General features: G+C 33.6%; 4 protein-coding genes across 5 annotated transcripts; 1 reads left to right on the top strand and 3 right to left on the bottom strand.

Annotated features, from left to right (window-relative positions):
- Positions 1-571: 571 nt before the first annotated feature.
- Positions 572-2,431, bottom strand: LOC137823778 (uncharacterized). The gene has a single exon (XM_068629044.1). It carries the CDS (start codon positions 1,714-1,716, stop codon positions 814-816), a length of 903 nt encoding a protein of 300 aa, XP_068485145.1. The 5' UTR covers positions 1,717-2,431; the 3' UTR covers positions 572-813.
- A 1,779-nt stretch (positions 2,432-4,210) lies between these two features.
- LOC137823777 (serine/threonine-protein kinase 12-like) lies at positions 4,211-10,568 on the bottom strand. Of its 2 annotated transcripts, none has more exons than XR_011083161.1 (12): positions 10,041-10,568; positions 9,884-9,958; positions 9,202-9,297; positions 8,978-9,063; positions 8,764-8,884; positions 7,915-7,994; positions 7,676-7,738; positions 7,390-7,508; positions 7,022-7,107; positions 5,875-5,996; positions 5,643-5,774; positions 4,211-4,800 (listed from the first exon to the last, which is right to left on the bottom strand). XR_011083161.1 is itself a non-coding variant. In XM_068629043.1 (12 exons), exons 1-12 carry the CDS (start codon positions 10,344-10,346, stop codon positions 4,705-4,707), a joined length of 1,362 nt encoding a protein of 453 aa, XP_068485144.1. In that variant the 5' UTR covers positions 10,347-10,568; the 3' UTR covers positions 4,211-4,704. The 2 variants fall into 2 exon arrangements, 1 of the variants encoding a protein (XP_068485144.1); XM_068629043.1 differs by having other exon boundaries at positions 5,643-5,754.
- A 1,672-nt stretch (positions 10,569-12,240) lies between these two features.
- Positions 12,241-15,518, top strand: LOC137825589 (ubiquinone biosynthesis O-methyltransferase, mitochondrial). The gene is made up of 9 exons (XM_068631289.1): positions 12,241-12,550; positions 12,752-12,841; positions 13,277-13,355; positions 13,759-13,836; positions 14,008-14,056; positions 14,672-14,721; positions 14,878-15,027; positions 15,137-15,217; positions 15,324-15,518. Exons 1-9 carry the CDS (start codon positions 12,339-12,341, stop codon positions 15,435-15,437), a joined length of 903 nt encoding a protein of 300 aa, XP_068487390.1. The 5' UTR covers positions 12,241-12,338; the 3' UTR covers positions 15,438-15,518.
- Positions 15,449-16,524, bottom strand: LOC137825590 (uncharacterized protein P8A3.02c). The gene has a single exon (XM_068631291.1). It carries the CDS (start codon positions 16,218-16,220, stop codon positions 15,531-15,533), a length of 690 nt encoding a protein of 229 aa, XP_068487392.1. The 5' UTR covers positions 16,221-16,524; the 3' UTR covers positions 15,449-15,530.
- Between the last annotated feature and the right edge of the window lie 1,378 nt (positions 16,525-17,902).

A 17,902-nucleotide genomic window follows, 5' to 3' on the forward strand; every position in this document is an offset into this window, starting at 1 on the left:
TCTATTGTTGGTGCTATCAATTGAAGTTTTCAAACCAACACTATTTGATATGATCCCTTCACATCACTCTTGCTTCTTGTGTTTTTGTCACTTCATTCACTCTTATCTTACATTCTCCCTTTCTGGTCTAGCATAGCTAGAAATAGTGAAAAATATTCTTTCCTCTTTTGAAAAGCTTGAATAATCAACACCCAATTTTCTGTCTGCTTAATTGTTCCTCCCTTTCCTGTTCTGCCTATTTCTTCAAATTTTGAGCTTAATAATACCACTGCTTCAAATTGTAAATGGTAATACTCTCCAATTCATGCTTTCTGTGAGAGAGTAATGGTTGAGTTGATTGCTATAGTTCACATTTTTAATGTTGGATTATGCATGATATAAAGGGAAATGTGATTCATAAGGTAGTATAGTATCTACCATTCTATGTAGAGAAATGTTGCATTCAAAATCAATAGTAACATAAACTACAAAATTTTCAAATTTAGAAAATGTTGTTGATGTGATAAGAAAATGGAAGAGGATCCTTATGAAATTCAATTTGGAAAAAGAGAATAATGGAGTCACATTGATATAATCAAAACTTGGGTTATTATAAGAATTCATCTATCCCTCATTGCACTACATCATTAAAATAGATATTCTCTTCAAAAAAAATCCTGCAAATATGAATCACTATTCTGATTCAAATAACCAGATCTACCAATTAGTTTGCATAAGCAACATTGGCTTCACAGTAGAGGTAATAGATCCACCACAAAAATACAACTAACTTTACAACCTTGCTACTCTTTGCCCTCAACTATCTCTTCTCTATTACTCAATTTTGTAGGCATAGAGAACCAGACAGAACTCAATGGCAGCAATATTCATAGTTGAATAATATCCAACACTGCCATCATCATCACTCTCACAACCCTCCATCACACTTCCTTCTTTCTCACTCTCGGGTTCTGGAGGACCTGGCTTGAAGATGAAAAGGCCAGGCCCTGAACCAGATCCACTAAACAACCAATCATGCACATCCCAAAACACTTGCACAGGTTGCTTGTTAACCATCACAGTTTGGTTCCCCCTGAACTTCCACTGCAAGTTCTTCACATTGATCAACACAATCCCATCTATGATAACCCACATCTCAGGGTCATTAGGACCCCCAGTTGAGCTCTCAACAACAATCTCACTATCTTTTCTATTCTCATCAAACCGGGCCTTCGTTGAGAAGCTTTTCTTGGCAAACACGTTTTCTTTCTTCACCAACAACATAGCATCAACAAGGGCAGGTCTAGATTTTGTTCTCTTGTAAGCCTTCTTCTTGTAGTCTCCCAACAACAACACAACCTCTTCATCAGACACCAAGGCTACGTAGAAGTCGCTGCACGGCTCCGGTGAGCCGGAGAATTTAGCCGACCGGAGATCCCAATACAGATCAATCTGGTTGCCATCAACCTCAATGGTTTTGTACCCTTTTTTGCTCCAAAAGTGCCAAGGCTTCACGTCAATCTTGCAACTATATTGCACCTCACCTCCTACGCTATCAACCGTGACGTGCAAGGAATGGTTCATCAGATTTTTGCACCACAACACGGATACATTCCTCCAATAGCCCGTCACATTGGCTTGGTAGAAACATGTCACGGTGCTTTGTGCAACTTTGCTAGGCAGAGGATGCTCTGTGGTTACTGATTGTGATCTTAAAGAACGATGGAAATGCGTCATCTTCTCACAATTTTTGAAAAGGAATAAACTTTTAGACCCCCATTTTCTGCCTCAAAAGAAAGAAAGCAAATTCTTCATGGTGGTATCTGATTTCATACGTGGTCCCTCCTCACCTTGGATTGCTGTGCGGGGAATGAACGGAACTGTAGATGACCCTTTGGAGAAGCAATGGCATATTGGTCGAATAATTCAACGCAATATATCAAAATTCAATAGGGAAGATAAAGTAGTTGTCATGAGTATGGACATGGTTTGACGGCAATGTGAAGCTGAATTGGTGATGGAGTTGGGATTGGAATGGAAATTTGTCTGGGCTGAGAAAGAGAAAGAGAAAGAGAGAATGTTTGTGTTTTGATCCTTTGGAGAAAAAGTCTTCATCAAAACTAGGAAGAAAATGTGCCCGAAAGACAAGGAACAGAATCAATGTCCTTTCTATTCAACAAAGTTTCTTCCAACTATTACAAGTGGAGACAAAAAAAAGGAAGGGTAGTTAAAAATAAATCTTGGTATATTATGTCTTCTAATATTTCTGTCCAAACTTTTTCTTTTCTGTTCACTTCAAAAATAATATTATTTAATTATGTATTTATTAAAATTTAATTGTAATAACCTCCTTCTGATACTAAGACATGTAATTTTATATATAATTTAAGTTTTTTTTTAAAACTTATAAATGCATAGTGTGGGGATGATTCTTGACTTAAAAGGTCACATCTTTAAATTCAATAGTTTGTGCCTTAAGTAAAGTTATTTTTAGTAACTATAGTTTTTCTTCTTCTTTGAATTAAATAGTTTTTGGCTCGAGTATATCTCACGTTAACTCTGACAAATATTACTTTTCAGGTGTGTGTAAAGTTGAAATATATAAAATATTAAAAAATTACGTGTATTAAGTTTTTTTACTTTTTGTATTAACAAAATATATCACCATAGAAAATATATAAGTTGTTATGATAGAAAATAAGGTAATGAACACAGTAATCTAAAAACACTACGGGATAACTTTAAAGAATTAACATAATAGTATTAGGATAGAATATAAATAACTTCTTTCAAGTACTTAAGAAAAAAATTTATAATTTATTGAATTTAAAAATAAAAATAGAGAAGAAACTTTGACTTTTTATTTTTATATTAAATAAAATATATTTAATTGTATTGGTGTATGTTTCTTTTCTTTGTCCAATTACAGGTTAAATGAGAGTGATGCATACTGAGTTTTTTTCTTTATTAATTTGTGGTTGGTTTACACTTTTCAAATTCACTTCCTTCAAAAGGGTTTTATATTTTAAATGTTATCCTTTGTATTTCAAATTCACTTGCTTTCTAGAACTAATCTTACTTTGTCTCCCAAATTTATTTTGCTAATTTGGAGAGAAAGTTCTTTAGGACTGTTTGTTTCTAGATGTAAGAAAGTTGGAAAAAAAAAATAAAAGCATAAAAACATGAAAAATGATACAATTTTTTTGGTTTAAAACTCTTTCTTCCTTCATGAAGAGATTTGGGGAGAAAGGTGAATTTATATTTTATTTTTATTTTAAAAAATTAATAAATTACATACTGATTATATATGTAAATTATATCTTAATATATATATTACATTTATAATTTTTTTTGTTAATTATTAATATTAATTTGTATATTATAATAAAATAAATAATAAATAAAATATTAATTTTAATTATTAATACGTATTTTTATTAAATTTAATATTATTTTTTATTTAAATTTATTTTAATTCTAATATATATTTCTAAATTCTTTTATATTAAATTATTTTATAATTTTTAAAAAATTATTAATTATCAAATTTGTAAACTTATATTTAATACATTTTAAAAAAATTTAAAAATCTTTCACAATATCACTTAAATTACAAATTTCAATAAACTTTCTTTAGAAATATACTCTAACATGTCTCAATCCAAACTACCTCACTTTCCTCTCAAATCATTTCAAATCTCATCTCTCAAATTCCCCCAATCAAAACACACCCTTAATTCAGATACTGTGTTTTGGATATCAACTTGTTCGTCTTTTCAGGTTTAGGGTATTTTACGTTGCCAAATCTTAAATAAGTTGTCAATTCAATACATTTTCTTAAGAGTGATTATCAATCTCTCACTCACTTATGATATACGTAATCCCAACTTTAATTCTTTTTTGCAAACAATTTCAAGCTCTGGATAGAACAAAATAAATGAAAAAAAGTATAAATATATCGAATGAATGTAGTTTAAAATAAAGTGATGAAATCTCATACTCAATTGTATAAATATTTGTAAATATACATTTTGAATCCTAATTCAATGTTTATAAATGTTCAATTACAAGTCTACTTGGTCTCAGTTATTTATATATATATAATCAATTAAATATCAGTGTTTAAAAAACATCTAAATATTAATGGAAACTAATATTTACATATTTAATTATACTAGACTACTACAAGTAAGGAAAGTGAAACAACATAAAAATTGAACACCTCAAGGTCTAACAAAATAAAGTAACGTAAATATATATAAACATGTTTTAAATATGCAGGGAACTACATGCATTTAAATAACACACATCTAGTATTTATAAAAAAAAATTAATATTAACAATGTCAAGCTTCTATAGTAAACCATACATCATGCTTGCTACTTTGAGAGTTGAAGGTTCTTGCACCTAACATCAATCTAACAAAAGTTTTTGCTTCTATTGGACTTTATCAGAACTTGTATCCTCCAACCACTTGTATCCCTTACAATCGTTGTAGGAGTTGGCCAAATCATTGCAACAATTTATTGTTGTGTACAAGATAGAAAGAATAACTTTGGACAAAATTACAGAAGGACATGTCGCATTCTTCATTTTTATTCAACCAGACGTGGAGAGCAAGTTATTTACAAAAGGCCATATGAAATGGATGCAATGCAAGTATATGATTTTGTTTTTTTGTTGAAAGTGTGATGAAAATAATAGTTGGTTGTGGATTGGAAATATTTATCTGGCCGTGGAGCGAGATGATCGGCTACTTGGACTTGTGCGATTACCCCTAAATAGGGCCTCCAGGTGCCGGATGCATCCAGGAGCTCCAATCTGTATTATCATAACAAAGAAAATATCAAACCTTGTAAAATAAAGAATCAGAAATAACCATATCGAACAATATCCACACTTTTGACAAGGGCATTCCACTAGCCAGATGGGTAAAAAACAGTCAGACAGCAGTTAAGAAATGCATACTATTTATCTTTTTTGATTATGAATGCTGCATGAAGCCCAAGAAAAGACCGTGGACTATTGGAATCATACGATGGAAACCATCTCCAAAAGATTATGAACCAAAAATAAATTCTACAGAATGGGTATTCCTCGGGATGGAAAAATAGGAAAAGGATCAGCCAAATACTATTAGTCATCTTTTTGGGCAGGTTTTAAACATTTCATAGTTTCCTTTATTTTTTTGCTTAACTTGGTTGTTCTCAAACTCCGCTTAAAGACCTCATTTGTATTGAACATGTTTCCTAATTTATTCTTTTGAAGGAAATATCCTATTCAATGCATATTTCACTCTCTAGCAAAATAACGTTAGTATAAACTATTGAAAAGGTGATATTAATAAATGTACAATTTGAATCCATGATCTTACTCTCCATTCTCCACTCTTCTTTAAGGGGATTAATGGTAAATGCAGAGGAATAAATTAAAACCTAGCCACAATATTGACATCAATCATTTTTAATGGTGCCCATACCATACTGGCTACTAAATCACAGATGCTCATTGCTAATATCCAATGATACAGGAAAAGTCTTTGAAGCTGAACTTCCTCACATTCTGATAAGTTTTAGTGTCAAAAGTTACTATCATGTCAAAATTATACTACCACAACTAGGTCTAAAACTGATCAAATAAATGTTTGCACGAAAAAGGGATACCTTCCAGCGCCTCTTTTGAATAAGATGGTTGTTGATTTCTTCCAATCTACCAATTATTTGCCTAAATGTTGGTCTTCTGTGTGGTTTTTCATCCCAGCATTCCTCAATTAACCTATGGACAAATCAGATTTCCTGAATGTAAAAAACTTATTCCTTTATTCTCCTACTTTTGGTAGGTTTTGAAACTAAACATTCAAATCTGCTGCCAATAAAATGTATTTAAAATTCTCACTGTTTTAGTCCATGAGCATAAAGCTTTGGCAATGCACTAAATGGTGGCCGCTCATTTTCAACATACGCTTTTGGAACTTCGTTTTCTGGCTTTGCATAGAACGGTGGACAACCTTCAATCATCTACAGGAACAGAAAACCACAGAAGTTCTGGTCAGTATTTTGCTGGGCATCTCTACATAAGAACCCACTGTTCGCAGTCATTTATATTCTAGATTACAAATTGCCCATGATCCACAAATAAAATAACTGTATTCTGAAGTTTATCAGTAAAACAGTTGGAGAAAATGAATATTTTGTATTCACATAAAAAGTACAAGAACCAAGCATATTGGTACAACAGAAAACTATTAGGCATGGCATCTTACCAAGATGATCATGATATAAATGTATAATTTTTTTTATATTTTTACAAGTCAATCGTGGATAGCTCAAATCTCTAGAACTTAACTTGTCTGTTAGATCAACCATAAAACATGCAATAAAACATTGCATGTCTACATAAGAACCCACTGTTCGCTGTCATTTATATTCTAGATTACAAATTGCCCATGATCCACAAATAAAATAACTGTATTCTGAAGTTTATCAGTAAAACAGTTGGAGAAAATGAATATTTTGTATTCACATAAAAAGTACAAGAACCAAGCATATTGGTACAACAGCAAACTATTAGGCATGGCATCTTACCAAGATGATCATGATATAAATGTATAATTTTTTTTATATTTTTACAAGTCAATCGTGGATAGCTCAAATCTCTAGAACTCAACTTGTCTGTTAGATCAACCATAAAACATGCAATAAAACATTGCATGTCACGATTATATACATATCTTGAGGTAGATCTGAGGGCCAAAATACGCAGAGCTCTCAAGAGTCACGAGTGCTTGAGCTGTCCATGAACTCATCCTATAGTATACTTGATAAGTGAAAGAGTAAAAGACAGACACCACCAAATATCTAAAATTGAATATGCTGTGACAACACTGAAGGAATTTGAATGATGAAAGCAACATAGGAGGCACAGCAACAAATGATACACCTATAAAAGCATTATTTTCCAGGACTAAAAAGCTCTAAAATAAGGAGGGGGGGGGGGGGGGGGGGGGGGGACTGCATCCAAAGGTGAGCGATAATGATTTTACCTCCTGTAATATCAGAGCAAAAGAAAACACATCCACTTTTGTGTCGTATTCCTCATTTCTATAGACTTCTGGTGCAACATATCGCCCTGTTACAGAGTTGAATAAATTCATCAATTGAATCCATGAAAATCAGAACCAATCACAATAGGATCAAAACGAATTGAATTATAAAGTAAAGAGATGGCGATACGTATAAATTAATTAATAAATTCAAATTAGTAAAACCGAGCCCTAGATCTTTATTAGTCACTGAGTAGACGGGCATTTCTTTTTTCCTTATAGAATAAACACAAGTTTACAATATTGGTTTTATGCAGAACATGATTAACGATAGACATTACAGGACTCCACTGTAGAAGAAAACCTACATGATGTATCGAGGCTTGTCATAGGTCTGTCTTCTTTGACTGTTTTAGTAACTTTAAGCAACTTGCTAACTCCAAAGTCTGCAACTTTCAGATGCCCAGAATCATCCCGCAAAATATTTCTGTTGTCTTACTCAAGTACAATGAAGAAACTTTAAACAGTTTCAATTCGATCATTCAAGGAATGAATGAAAAATGCATGCTTCTACTGAAAAATGCATGACACTTCATACACATGGTGGAAGAATAATAAAATCAACTAGACAGGGTAGGAGAGCATAAAACATACGAAGGCTCAAGATCTCGGTGTATAATGGCTTCTGGTTTATGTTCGTGCAAATAGTTCATACCCCTGAAAATAAAACGTATTGCACTGATCACAAATATTCAAATGCATTTTTTTAATATAGGAGAAATTTTTCATTTAATATTGAACTCTTCAAAAATAAAATAACCAGGAAAGCTTGTTTCCTCAAGAACCAACTGAGAGCAGGTGATGCACGCATGATATGAAAGCTCTTGACTGACCTAGCAATATCAAGTGCAAATTTTACAGCTGTTACTGGTTTTAATGCACCTTTCCGCTTAATGTAGGCATGAAGATCCCCCTGGAGAGATGATAGTTCATTCCAAATTGTTAGATATTACATTTATACAAGATACATGGTATAATTAGCCACACGTACGTACATAAGTATAGGAGATACCTAATTATGTACACATCTCATTTTTTTCACTGTTTCACTAACATGAAGTAGAATCTCATATAAGGAGAAATGAAAATCTAAATCAACAGTTATCAGTACTAGGTCAAAACAGGTATCTCTTATCATTACATAAGATCTTTCAGTGTAGATACTTTTAACTTTCTAGACCGAACAGGAGCACATTTGTCAGACTGGATTCAGTGCCTCTAAAGTGAGAAGATAATTAAAGTAAGAAAGTGACTATCTATTCATCATCAACTTGTATTACATTGACTTTCAATAAACCGTAGATAATCCCCAACTTCTACACTTTACACACCTCCTTACTTTAGAGGCCAAATCATGTCTGGCCAATGCAAATAACCCATGCACGTCGCAATTAATATCAGTCCCAGGGTAAATTTTTTATCATATTAAGTTCTTAAGTATTATTGATTATTTGTGCACTCCTACATAATATTGGATTTTGAGTAGTCCAATTGAAACTACATTGTCACTTTGTTTCGGAAGACTATCCATAATGATAAATTTCTGACCACATTGTATTCAGCTCACTGATATATAAGATAACCATTAGCCAACTAATCAATATAATTTGTTCATAAACACCATGAGCAAAATATTTATGAGAAAAAACCTTCCTTATGGCCATTGTATGACCAAAACTAACCTGGGGTAGATATTCTGTGACGATCATCATTGGGGTACTTTGGGTTACAGCACCCAAAAACTGAACTACATTTGGATGCCTTATTTTCTCAAGTAATGTAAGCTCATCATGAAATGCCTTTCTGATAAACAGACACCAACAAACAAAATCCATGGTGAGATTAAAAAGTGATAACTGAATGATCCAATTGACATGAATAAGTAGACCAACCCACACTTTATCATCATCGGTGAACACTTCCTCTCCAAGTGTCTTGACTGCAACCTCAGTTCCACGCCATAAAGCAATCCGGAAAGTTCCCTAAAATATTCAATATAAATGATGAAACACAAAATAAGCTAAGGTATATTGACTTAAGAAATTATGTCAAAAGGCAAAAGGATAAATCCAGTTACAAGACACAATTAAATGCAGCGAGAAGGAAACTTGAAACCTTACCTTTGTTATGCAAACACTATTAGTAAAATCAAGTTCAGAAGGATCAATCTCATACTCTGGGACTTCTCGAGCATTCTCCACATGCATGGGAGTTATCTACAATAAAAAAGAAGTTTGTCATCGCAATGTGATGTCATAAACCAACTATTCTAAAAGGAGTTATCAGTATAATAAAACTTACGCTGCCAAGCAATAAGAAATCAGTATAAACCTTTAATGTAAGTCAACCGAATCGTATTTAGGAGTTTATACACTGTCAGAACATATACTGATTTCTCTTCAAAAAGCTTGGCTGCAAGACCCCTTGGAGCTGAAATAAAATATACTCAGACGAGGAATGAATCCTTTAAGACTGGGATTTCCACTGATATTCTCTCCGGCGAAAATCTCCATTATCAAAACCCGATGTCCACATTTTCATTATTTAAATTCTCTCACTATGCTCTTGTCTTTTAATTAAGGATTCGGACTTCACTGAACAGTTTAAACTTTTCTATTGTTATCCAGTCACCAAGACAGATATGCATGTTAATTATGTTTCACTTTTATAATAACTATCTTAAAAGTCTATCCGAAGATAATTTTTCCAGTAAAAAAGTGCGTCTCAACTAAACTCTCCAGACGAATAACGTAAACTGTTTTAAATCTAACAACAAGAAGGAAAGGAAAAGAAGAGACAGACCGGAGGTTTTGCACCGTGCTTCTCCAAAAGCCTCACGACGTCGTGGTTTTTGTAGTACATTGCATCAGCTAGCGGCTGAAACAATCCAATCCAATCCAAAAATCAGTGACAGCGAGTGTACAAGACGAATAACAAAAGAGGAAGGAAGTGAAATTACGGTGCTGCCCCAGCGGTCTCGCGGATCAACGTCGGCTCCACGTAGTAGCAGCAGGTCAACAACGTCGGTGCGGCCTTGGCAGGCGGCGACGTGGAGCGCAGTGCGGCCGTCAATGTCGGTGAAATTGACGTCGCTCCCCGCGTCCAACAGCTCCTCAATCCCGACCAAGTCTCCTTCGTTGGCCAGATACATCAACCGAACCGTCGGATCCAGCGCCTCCGACACGTCCTCCGCACCGTCGCGCTCCGGCGCGAGGGAGGATTGGCGGCCGAGCGAGAAGCGAAGCTGAAGCTTCTTAGTTTCCATTGGCGAGGGTTTTGGGAGAGAGAGAGAGAGAAAATGGAATTGTGTTGTTGTGTGAATGTGTTCGCAGATAAACAATAAGAATATGAATGAATATGAATATGAATGATTCTGCTTAAATAGTTTTGAAGAGAGGGTTGGGATTGGATCGGATTCTTGACGTCACTGTCTTTTTACACAATCCAGCTAGTGACAGTGGGGAAGAAACAACGTCGGTTTTTTGTTATAATGCTTAAAAAATATATTATATATATACAACTAATTAATAGATAATTTTAAGTAATAATTAGTCAGAAATTAAACCTGACGTTTAATATTTTAAAATTTATAGGATTGCTATGAACGGCTATTTTGGTTCAGTTGACTTTTTAAGGGGATTTTCTTTAATATTTTTTAAGTTGACTTTTTAAATAATACTCTATTTTCATTCTCAATGAAAGTTGAGTTTAAGTAGTTGTTTGATAAAAAGAAATCGAGAGTTGATATTTTAACTAAAGGATTAGTATTTTTTATTTTAATGATATTTTCTTATTTTTATATTTCAGTATAAAATAGTTCCAAAAAGTATATTAGATATTCCTATAATGAGTGAAGATAATATAAATTATATATTAATATTATAAATTATTGTTATACCGATAGAGATTAACACTTTGATTCGGTATTCGAATTATGAAAACCAAAATCGTTATACTTAAACTGGATTAACCAGGTTTATATTTATTAAGGAATCACTTAGTTTCAATTTCGTTTTTAATAATTACATAATTTTTATTTAAATAAAAATGTTTAATAAAAACATATTTTATGATAATATTGAACCTAAATGATAATTTAATATTTAATATATATTTATATATATAATTAATTGTGTTTTACATTAAATATTCACTAAGTGCCTCACTGGTAACAAAATTAATTATGCCTCTAATTATCCTCTTTATGAGATTCACACATCCTCCTCCTCCTTCATGTGTTACTCTCGAATTTCCCTTTAATAAACTGGACAAAAATAAATAAATTTAAAGGTTGAGATAAATATGAAAAGTTGAGATATGTATGAAAATAGTGAATATTATGGAAGAGAAATAAAATTAGTAGTGTAGGAAAAAAATGAATTTTATGAAAAAGAAAAAAAAATCGAATAAAATTCACTATCACGTTTATTTTAAAATAACGATTTTTATTTTAAATTACAAATATTTTTATATTTCTTTTAAATTAAAATAGATTACAATGTTTTATTTAATATGTTTATAGTTTTGTTAAAATAAATAAAATGTATTTCATTTTTAAAAAAATATTATTTCATTTAGTATATATATATATATACACACACAAGTATATATTTTAATTTTATCATTTTTTATGTTTATTTTTAAATTATTGTTTATTAATTTTATTTAAGATTTTAATTATTATGCAGATAAAATTTGATGTTGAAAATTATATTAGATTTATTTTACTAATGTTTTGAATTATATTTTTGAAGATATAATAAAAATTCAATCAATTTTTTTTGTAATGGTTTTATTATCAAATTATTATTATTATTATTAACTAGATATTTTGTTTATATTCTACGTTTTAAACACTCAACATCGCACACTGTTATAATACATTCGTTTCATCTATTTTTTATTTATTTCTAACCACAGTATTACTTTTGATCTTAAAATACTAACTTAAATATTAATGTAATGTTTTTAATAATGTTATAATTGTTGAGTTGATAACTTTGTTAACGTGTTATGTGATTAATGAAATTAAGTTTTAATTTTTTTTACAAGAAACAAATTAAAAAGGAGAAAATTAAGTAAAAAAAAACTAAAAAGACTAAAGATTTAATTAAGTTAATAAATTAAAATTAATAAAAACAAACCCGTTTTTATCAATCGGGTCAAAACAGGAGCCCCGAGAAATTCCACAACCATGGATCTACCTAGCTGAAGGGTTGAGGAAAGAGAAGAAGATTTTGAGCGCGGAACCACTGCAATGGCCATGGCTTCCAACCATCTCCGAAACTTGACTCGCATCTCCGTCCACCGCATTCTCCATCACCGTTTTCAATCTCTCCTCAACGCTGCTAGGTTTTTCTCCGATGCTGCTTCTTCAGTGCCTCAACCGCAACCTAATCAGCAATCTTCGCCTCCCTCGTCTTTGAAGGATTATGAACTCGCCAAGTTCGCTGCAATTGCTGATTCCTGGTGAGCTTTCAAACTGAAAGAGAGAATCTGTTCAATGAATATATCGTTACAGACACTACACAGCATTGAATTGTACAATTTTTTTCAAGGGGCGAATTTGTTTAATATATATTGATGTTGCTGCTGCCGTGTGCATAGTTTTTCTGCGTATTTGTGTTAGTTTGGGAATACGGATGACATGTATTTGCTCTATGTCAATAGGTGGGATTCTGAAGGCCCCTTTAAGCCATTGCATGTGATGAATCCTACAAGACTTGCTTTCATCCGTTCTGCACTATGTCGACATTTTAAGTAAGTCTCCTCTTTCTTTTAGTCCTTGTTAGCTCCATTTTTTGAGTTTGGAGTGTTTATTCTTGAAGCTACTTTGGTTAAATGTGCAATGATCTGTACTATGCTTATGATCTATTGACTTTATGCATTATTCTTATAGCATTGCCATTTGTGCGGCTGTTATAACTTATTAATCCAATGGTAGCACGCAGCATTTGCCACACATACATATTATAAATTTGGTTTAGTATTCCTTTAATTAAATATAATCTCACGAGGACGCGTAATGAAGTATTTGTTAGTAAAAAAAGTGACAACTGAATTGGTTTTTGACACACCAAAGACGAACCAGCAAGAAAAACGAAAGAAGAAAGTTATTGTTAACGATAGGTTTATATTTTAATTTTGTCTCTTTGAACTTCTATTTTAATGATAATTGGGTTTCCCTTGTCTCAGGAAGGACCCTTATAGTGCTAAACCTCTTGAAGGACTTAAAATTGCTGATGTTGGTTGTGGAGGTGGAATTCTTTCTGAGGTATATCTATTCTCCTATTTGTTGTGATTTCTGGAAAAGACCTTTGCCTTTTTTTGTCTCCTGGCCTACGATAAACCAATACTGGTTTAATCAGTTCAGACTTCAGAGATGACTATATTTGTTAACCAGAAACTTGGAAATCTAAATTTGGTAACTGTGTTACTTTTATCCAAATCCTTGTTGCGGGAGTCTGTAGCAATATGATGGATTCTGAGGTGACTGACTATATTTGTTAGCTAGAATTTTGGAAATCTGAATTCTTTCTTCGGTGCACATTGTCCCCCCCCCCTCTAAACTTGTAGAGTATTAAGGTTAAGATTGTTATTTGTTTTTCATTGCAAATTTTATGCTGTTTTTATGGTTGTTTTATGATTTATAACTTTGTTTCTCTTTTGTTCTTCAGCCACTAGCTCGATTGGGAGCTACTGTGACGGGTGTTGATGCTGTTGAGAAGAATATCAAGATTGCTCAACTTCATGCTGTATGTTTAACTGGCCAATTGATATCTTGCATTCGGTATCTCCAACTTTAAATTTGTCAGTACTTTCCTCCAAGTTGATTAGGTTATTGTTCATTGGTGGAAGCAGCTGATAACTTTACATCTTCAGATTCTTCACTATTAGCTAGACAACTTATTATTTCCTGCAAACAGGGTTTGGATCCAGTAACTTCAACTATTGAATTTTGTTGCACCACGGCCGGTACATATGCAAATCTTGAAGCATTCCTGTATACTATTGTTTTACATCCATGATTTGCATGCTTCAAGTCCTTTACATCCATGGATTGCAGACCTTTGTTGGATATGATGCATTAGCATAAAAACCTTAAATATTTGCACTTCCTACTGGCCTTTGTTATTGGGCTTCGTCATTTGTTGTTATTCATGCAGCTTGCAGAAAGTAACCATTTTTTGTTATTTATTTTAACTTATCTTTGGCTGTAGAAAAATCAATTTTTTGCTTTGGTCTTATTTCCTCCCATTAGTATCTTGTATTGAAGAAAGTTTTTTATCTTTCCCTTGACGTTTCTCATGAAACAAGGCGTCAACCTGAACATACTAAACCGCTACAGGAACTTATTACTTCATCCTCTACAATAAAGAATAGTAGTTTTCAGTGGCGGTGTCCATTCAATTTCTTTGCTTGCAATTAGGTATCATGCTTGTAAAAAATTAAATGTTCTTTGTACGTAGGAGCATGCATGATGCCTCCAGTAATCTTTGTAAAAGTAGGTTGCATTCATCTGGTTCGTTTGTAATTGTCCTTATGTTTTTGGGTATTATGCACTCAACAATTTTTAAATTTATTGATCAGAGAAACTAGTTGAAGAAGGAAGAACATTCGATGCCGTTATGGCCTTGGAGGTACTCTCTCATTCGTGCCCCTTCCTAGCTCTGGCTGTGTGCGTGCATAAATGTGTTTTTGATATATAAAGAAACGATGCGCGTATCATATTGTTGCATGAATCTTTGATAGTAGTATACAAGTGGCGTTGGTTCATTTGGTTCGAATTTGTTCAGGTGATTGAGCACGTGGCAAATCCTGCAGATTTTTGCAGATCTCTTTCAGCACTAACAGTTCCCAATGGCGCCACCGTGATATCCACCATTAATCGTTCTATGAGAGCCTACGCAACTGCCATTGTTGCTGCAGAATACATTCTCCGCTGGGTATTTATCATTCTCAACTTCCTTCCATGCTTATTCCGTCATACAAAACTCTTTGATGCTTCAATTCAATTGACATACTATATATATATTGAACTCGCGTTTGAAACAGCTTCCGAGAGGCACTCATCAATGGTCCAGTTTTCTGACGCCAGAGGAACTCGTCCTCATCTTGCAACGCGCCGGTATCAATGTACGTACACGAAAGGAATTCATAAGTCATAAATCATAAACCATAAACAATTTCATTTGCTAGGTTTTATTCATCGCATGCTTCATATGTTGCATTGCACACACAGGTGGAGGAGATGGCCGGATTTGTGTACAACCCGGTGACAGGACGGTGGTCTTTATCAGACGATATCAGCGTAAATTTCATCGCCTTCGCCACCAAATCAAACAGCACCGAATAGCATAATAGATATATAGATAAAATACGCATTACTATTATCACTGTTATATTATTATAATTGAAATTGTTTTTGAATGGCCAATAATGATAATAATCAGGGAGTGGAGGGGGAGAGTTTCCTGAGAGTGATGGAGGTGCGTTTAGATTGAGTCAAGTGTCGACCCTGCCATATCTGAAACTCCGGTGAGCGGTTAATTTCGTGTTTCCAACGGTAGCGTGCTTCTCCGGACATGAGAATCAAGGAGCCAGGGGTGAGGAGAACGGGGACGGAGAGGGAGGCGTTGGTGAAGTGCATGACGCAGTCGGACTCGAGGGAGAGGATGGCGATGCCGTCGTCGAAGCGGAGGAGGTCGACGTGGGCGCAGATGCCTTCGCCGGGCTGGTAGACGTTGGCGATCATCTGGTCAAAGAGGGGTTCTCTGTGGAGGAGGTGGGGCGGGAAGGGGGGTGGGTTATGGGCCTGGCGGCGGATGGAGCGGCGAATGGAGTGGGCCAGAGGAGGGGCCCAAGAAGGGAGGTGTTGGAGGCCGAAGCGCATGGCCTGGTTGACGGAGGGAGAGGGGAACCAGTTCTGGGATTGGATGGATGCGAGTATGTGGGATTGGCGGCGTGGAGAGAGGAAATTGGAACAGAGCCATAGACCCTTCACTTCTGAGATTGAGTCCCACTCCCTTTCTCCGTCGCTGTAGCCATCACTGGAATCAGATTCGTCGGAAGAAGACGACCCGAAGACTTGTTCCAACACTGTCTTCTCCTCCTCCTCTTTCATCTTTCTTTCTTCCATTTCTCTTCTCTTCTCACTTCCTGCACATTAATTCTTCTTCCCTCCTTCCTCTGCAACACTCTCCTCACCTTTTTTTTTCTTCGGCCCATGCCTTGAAAGTACAAATTTTTGCTTTGATGGGCTGACCCAGCCCAGTTTTTTGGTCTGAACCAAAAGAAGGGTATTTCTTCCTGCACCCCATACTTTTCTTCCGGCACCCCATACTTTTCTTCCTGCACCCCACACTGTTGAATCCTTACAGAAACAATCACGTATTAGAACAGTCATTTGGATGTTTCTTCCTGCACCTCTACACTTTTCTTCTTGCACCCTTACATTCTTCAAAAATACCAAATTTAGATTTACAGATTTAGATGTTTTCGAAATAGTGATTCCGTAAGCAAAAAATAATTTCAGAATAGAAAATCTGAAAAACAAAAAATCATTTCGGAACACATTTTTATTTATTTCCAGATTTATAAATTCGGAATTCATAAAAGATGTTCTGAAAATATTTTGGAAAGAACAATTTGGAAATCATTTTTTAAAGGGGCAAACAGTTTTTTCTGAAAGTGAAGGAAGAAATTTGTAGAGATGCAGGAAGAAGTTGTCCAGTCATTTTGAGCTAACTAGTAAACCATGCTTATAAAAAAAGAGAAATCATTTTAAGTTTTTTCCCTCGAACATAAGTTCTTTAGGTTATTTTTAAACTATCAAATAAAATAATTATATTTGATTGAATTACAAGTTATTAACTACTAAATTTTACTATTTCGAGTAAATTATTAAGATATTTCTTAGAGACTTATTTTCAAATTAAAGTTATACTGTTTGATTTTTTCATCATTACAATGAATTTTTTAGGTGTAAATGCAATATTTTTAAATCTTAAATGAATACACGTGTAAGAAAACAGGGGTGGTCATGTTTTTAAAACAAACGAGATATTTGTAAATAATTTTAAGAAAACTTAGGTATCACTGTAATATTTTTAAAATAAAAAGTTTCAATTAATATTAAATATAAATGTAATATTATAAATTACCAGGCAAAGAAAATATCCTCATAAAGAAATGTAAAAAACAATAAAAATATCTCCCCAACCTTATTTATTAATTAAGAGTTTAATTCAACACATTTAAAGTTTTATTTGCATTTTCACTTTGAATATAGCTTTTTGTACACAACAACTTATATACTCACTTTCGTATCACTGTATTTTAATTAAAGTCGTTATATTTAAATTTAACTAAAATATACTCATATTTTAAAGCGTCACTTCATTAATACAACTAACATTATGTTTTGGTTTAACGTATTAATCTGTTCCACCATTATTAAATTGGTTTAGATTTTGTTCCATTTTTAAAAAAATTCTTAGTTAAGCCATTCTTTTTCGGACTGTTTCTTCCTGCACCTCCATATCTTCTTTTGGCACCTCCATACACAACATGAAAATACATTTTTATCCTTCTTGTGCCATCCCCATAGAATAACTTCCGGATTATGTAATCCAGAAACGCATTTGAAAAAAGACTTCCGGATTACATAATCCGGAAGTTAAAAAAGACTTCCAGATTATGTAATCCGGAAAGTAATCATGCATCTGAAAATAGACTTCCGGATTATATAATCCGGAAGCTAATTACAAATTTGAAAAATGACTTCCAGATTATGTAATCCAGAATATTACAGAGGGGCAT

The sequence above is a fragment of the Phaseolus vulgaris genome, chromosome 8, assembly GCF_000499845.2.
Source record: "Phaseolus vulgaris cultivar G19833 chromosome 8, P. vulgaris v2.0, whole genome shotgun sequence".
In the NCBI taxonomy this organism is placed as follows: domain Eukaryota; kingdom Viridiplantae; phylum Streptophyta; class Magnoliopsida; order Fabales; family Fabaceae; genus Phaseolus; species Phaseolus vulgaris.